This window comes from Panulirus ornatus, chromosome 64 (genome assembly GCF_036320965.1).
Source record: "Panulirus ornatus isolate Po-2019 chromosome 64, ASM3632096v1, whole genome shotgun sequence".
NCBI classification, from domain to species: domain Eukaryota; kingdom Metazoa; phylum Arthropoda; class Malacostraca; order Decapoda; family Palinuridae; genus Panulirus; species Panulirus ornatus.
In genome coordinates this window covers 1,168,512-1,173,699 of record NC_092287.1, presented here as the reverse complement: position 1 = coordinate 1,173,699, position 5,188 = coordinate 1,168,512, and the positions used below count along the sequence as shown (strand labels likewise).

General features: G+C 43.6%; 1 protein-coding gene across 1 annotated transcript; it reads left to right on the top strand.

Annotated features, from left to right (window-relative positions):
- Positions 1–1,868: 1,868 nt before the first annotated feature.
- LOC139746227 (uncharacterized) lies at positions 1,869–4,520 on the top strand. The gene is made up of 2 exons (XM_071657204.1): positions 1,869–2,969; positions 3,813–4,520. Exons 1-2 carry the CDS (start codon positions 1,958–1,960, stop codon positions 4,058–4,060), a joined length of 1,260 nt encoding a protein of 419 aa, XP_071513305.1. The 5' UTR covers positions 1,869–1,957; the 3' UTR covers positions 4,061–4,520.
- Positions 4,521–5,188: the final 668 nt, after the last annotated feature.

Sequence of the window (5,188 nt, the reverse complement as noted above, 5' to 3'; positions counted from 1 at the left end):
CCAACCTGAGTAATGAGCTGGAGGGAGTGTGAGTTAGTGTAAGGCGCCATGGGTAATCCCGCTCGACCTAAGCTTCCTAGAAGCTCGGAACAAGGTGCCTCTGTGTGTGTGTGTGTGTGTGTGTGTGTGTGTGTGTGGGGGGGGGGGGGGAGGGGGGAACACAAGGAAAACCCTGCCACGACTGACCCCCCCCCCTCCCCTCCCCCGACTCAGCCAGGCTTAACCTAACATTAAACATCACCAGTATATCTCTAGCCTCTCCACAAAGGTCAGATTTGGCTCCATGAAGAGGTGATTCAAAATTTTTATTTATGACACACACACACACACACACACACACACACACACACACACACACACACACACTTCGAAGGGTAGTGTGTGTCTGTGTATACATGCATGAAAATAGACAAAGTACATGTATACAAGGTTAAGAGACGAGGCTACACGAGTGTAAAACTCTCTTCACAAACAAATAGGTAAAATATGATGAGGTGGGCTCACACTAGTGTAAAGTCCCACACTGTAGGCGAAAATAACAAAGCAAGAGAGAGAGAGAGAGAGAGAGAGAGAGAGAGAGAGAGAGAGAGAGAGAGAGGATGAAGCGGTTTTGGTCAGCAAGACGAAATCCTATTCATTGCCTTCAAGGTATGACTGGAAGTACGATAGACTTAAATCGTGCAAGTCTCTTGGATTGTCAGTCAGTGCGCGGCCATAGAAACACCGCTGTCATAAGTGAAGACCAAAATAGAAACATGTGTTCTGTTGCCTCAGTCGGCAAATGTAAGGATGCCAGAACAACAGATAACGTGGTTTCTGTCGGAATATCAAATCTTACGTAATACATAAACAGAAGTGAACATGAATATGATTAATTTGGCAACGCAGTGAAAACAAGCCCTGCATATGATAAAAGTAATGAATAAAGAGTTATAAAGACTTGATATAGTTAACTATTAAATGACCAGGTTAGTTCAAAACTATATCCAGTAGATGCGAGTTTGTGATATTCAAAGCATTAATCTACGTCGTAAAGAGGAGCAGCAGGACATGTGGGTCAGGCAGGCGAAGCCTGGAGTGCAGGCAACGTATGGGGCAATATAATAACACAAGTTACAACCAAGTTAAGTTCACAGTCTTGAAGTAGAACATTCCAACGCTTGAACTTGCATGGCATGACCGAAAGGTCTGAAATAACCTAATCTAAAGCGTGACATTACGCCACTTGCCTGTCACTTGTTTAATATTTAGAACCCATGTCAATTTCTGAATACTGAGGTCACATGTCTTGATGTATGTGTGACATTAGCCGCCATACTTGATAAGTTTGAGTTCACTGACGTCTATCATTTTCATAGATAACATTGCGTGCGTGTGAAGTAATCCTATCCCGCCAGGAATGCTATGAATGTATAATTCTACGTTTCTGTTCACATCAACGTAAAATTAAATCTTATAGGAATGAGATGAACAATATAAGATATCTTTAACTTCTGATAAGTAAACTGAGGGATAATGATGAAATCTCCCTGTACCTTACCACCCCTCAGTCTCAAACCCTCTTTTTTCCCCCCTTCTTTTCCTATATTGTAGAAAAGCAAAATGAACAAACCGCGTATCAGTTTCAATGTTACCATCTAGTGGTCACGGAGACGTGCGTATTCGCATTGCATCGTCGAACATTAAGGAAGAGCAGACACAATATCCCTTGCCTTACCGTGAAGATAAACAACCCCTTAATAATCTGAAACAGTTGAGCTTGAAAACAAGGGCTGGATTCAAGAAGGAAGTCCAGAATGAGTAAATTTAACCAGAAGATATCGTATTCAGCGGCTGAGCGGGGAACCTAATAAATTGAGTGAGAACGCTTCAGCGGCGTCAGTCCTACCGACGACATCGTCTATAGATAATCTTTGTTCGCGAAAAGAGTCGGACGGCGCCCAGTCAAGCTACAGTCATGTGGATCACTCTCCTAGGGACACTGCTACTGCTGGGGTTGACCCAGGCCCAGTCCAGCCCGCTGGAGTATGATCGCGACGACGAAACGCCGAATGTTGAAACGCCATACTTCGTGACCCTGAATTTTCAGATTGAGAAGGTCTTGAATACGCTTCTGGCAGACCAACAGGAATACCTAGAAGACCGCTTACATACACTAGAGTCAAAGATAGAAGAAACGTGTTTAAGCAATCAAATACAGGGACAACAGATAGAATACGTTGATCTCGAAAATTTCAGTGTTGAAATGGCAGGAATAATGAATAAGATCGTGGCAAAGATGGCGGAAATGACAGAAATGACAGTTGGAAAGATAGATGAGAAAATTGGCATCATAACCAACGAGGTCGTAAGCAGCGTAGACAACAGAATATCTTCCCTTGCCAGCGACTTAGCTCAGATAAAGGAAAAAATACCGACCTTGGCCAGTAAGGAAGATCTGATCCAACTGAAGAGTAAGATATCAACAATGACCGTCACCTCAGTAACGGACGTGAAAAATGTCCTGTCTACCTTGGCATCTGAAACTCTGGTGTCCACTAAGATGCAGGAGCTGAAGGACAATGAGCTCGCTGGTATTAAGCAGATGATCAGAAACCTGGCCACAAACATAACAACCTGTGAGAATGAAGAGATCTTGAACAGAATATTGGCGTCTCTGGAGTCAACCAAGAATGACAAGGAGGAGCTGATAGCGGCTTTAGGGGCAGCCATCTCGGATGTGTCAGACAGTCAGGCAGAGAATGCCAGGAACTTGATGACAGTCTTCCAAAACCTAGCCAATGAAGTGGAAGAGAATCAGCAGGTCTTCAGCCTGGTAGACGCGACGATCAAAGAGATGAAATCTGATGTGGCGCCTCGTCTGACTGCGCTCCAGAATGGTGTAGATGAGATCAACGACAACATCCAGGCTCCGCCACCCACCACAACCACCACTACAGCCCGACCAACAACAACAACAACAACACCGGGTAAGTCATTCACTCTACCATTTAGACCAGTTAGGGCAAAGCATTCGTGACTAGCCCTTACTTTATTTCGGGCCCTGACATGAGTGACCTGCCTTTACTTTAGTCCGGACCCTAACGAGTGACCAGCCCTCACCACAGTATGAGCCCTGAGATGAGTGTCCAGCCTTTATGCAGTGTGGGGCCCTAACATGTGTCCAGCCCTCACTGCAGTTTGGGCCCTGACATGAATGTCCAGAGACATGAATGTCCAGCCCTCAACACAATGTGGGCCCTGGCATGAGTGTCCAGCTCTCACAAGAGTGTGGGCCCGGACATGAGTGTCCGGTCCTCACCAAGGTACATACATGTGGTAGCTACAAGGCCTTGCGAGAGTTGTAACATAAAGCCCCTCGAGGTGCCCAGTAACGTATATAAAAAAAAAAATTCTTGTACAAAATCCTGTTTTTCAGTTTGAGACTAACCAGAAATGATCTATGATTCAACCAGATTATCCTTTGTGAAATATGATGACATCCCTCTTTATATTTTCAGTGAACTTTATGTTCATCATCATAGTGAATGGTATCAGTTTTACGTCCTTATTATCTCTTAAAGGGTTTTATATTCTGGTTTTGTTTTGCTTCATCGTTCTGGGAAATGTATTAAATAACGTGATATACACTACAGGTACTTGAATGAATACTTTCTTGTTGACTAGGCTACTAGAACATCTGTAAGTTGCTGGTTACTATTATTAGACTATTAGGCTACTGGAACATCTGTATGGTTGCTGGTTATTATTATTGTGAAAGGAAGTATACCTCCTACCTTCGCTAGTAATGAGTAATGTTTGATCTGTTGCAGAGACTCTGCAGCCCTGTGAGGACAGCACCTTCAAGGGTAGTGGCAACCTTGGCATTTTTCACCCCAGTATCACGAACATTTGCGGCACTGCCGTCCGCTTCAAGACGTGCCACCTCCAGTTTGTCTCCTACCACTGTTGCCGTTCCTGCACCTCCGCTGGCCAGATTCCCCCCATTGGCCCATGGAGATACCTCAACTACTCACGAGAGATTAATGTCCTCCAGGCTCTTGATTTCATGAGGCCCTAGTCCAAGGAAGACCACTTTAGATGATTTCATACTTCACGGAAAAATAGTCTTTAATGGTGTGACTTCACCCAAAGAATGATAAGACAACAACAAATTTAGCATCTTGAACCTACGATGATTCGAGATACGACAAAAAGTTCTCGAGAGTCGAGATATCACTCAAATTTTAACCTCTCAGTGCGGGTAGGTTGACTTTACCAATACCTTGACTTTACCTACCGAATACATCAACTTCACCCCACTGAGATGATGCTTCATTCTGTAAGCACAAAACACGGCGCCCTTGAGGACGATGTCAAGTAGTACCAGGAGTGAGGCAACGTGACTGGCAGGTTACTGCTGTGTTGAATGCATCACAAGGCTGAGGAGGCCGCAATCTGCGGTCAGACGACCCTTCCCCTATATGTTATTTCCACTAGTTTTTACCCCTAAAGACCATATAAATAATTTGTGAAGTAAATGGACTTTCTCTTTCTATTATATATGTATTGTACAACGAAATATTTATTTAATATCTTTTTGGATCAATCTGAAAATCATGTTATATTCAAAGAGATTACAAAATTTATTCATATTTCTATAGCTCAATCGTTTTCCCACTATCAGAGTTCAAAGTAATTCTGTTCAAACATGCAATGATAAAAACATGTTAGACATAACCATGTCCTCAACTTTGTTCTGGAAGCCACAGAAAATCAACATCACAAGATCTACCTCCCAAAAGCTCAGGTATTATGAGCAGGTATTCTATACCTACATGGGAAATTTTCGCGTCACTAAGGAGTACTGTTCACACATCTAATTGGCTCTACCTCCAACTACCCCTTAGTAAAATAAAAAGCCGTCCGTCTTACCAATTCTCCAAGTATTGCCGTGATGTTGCTGCCCTATCTCCCTGTGCTACAGGTACTATTTCGTACACTGCTCTTGTAAACTTCCTTTGTGTCTCTACCACTAAGACTGGTTTGGGTTCGTGACAACCCTAGCTACTTGCTTCCATAAACTGTGTGGCTGGTACAACCCTAGCTACTTGCTTCCATAAACTGTGTGTGGCTGGTACAACCCTAGCTACTTGCTTCCATAAACTGTGTGTGGCTGGTACAACCCTAGCTACTTGCTTCCATAAAC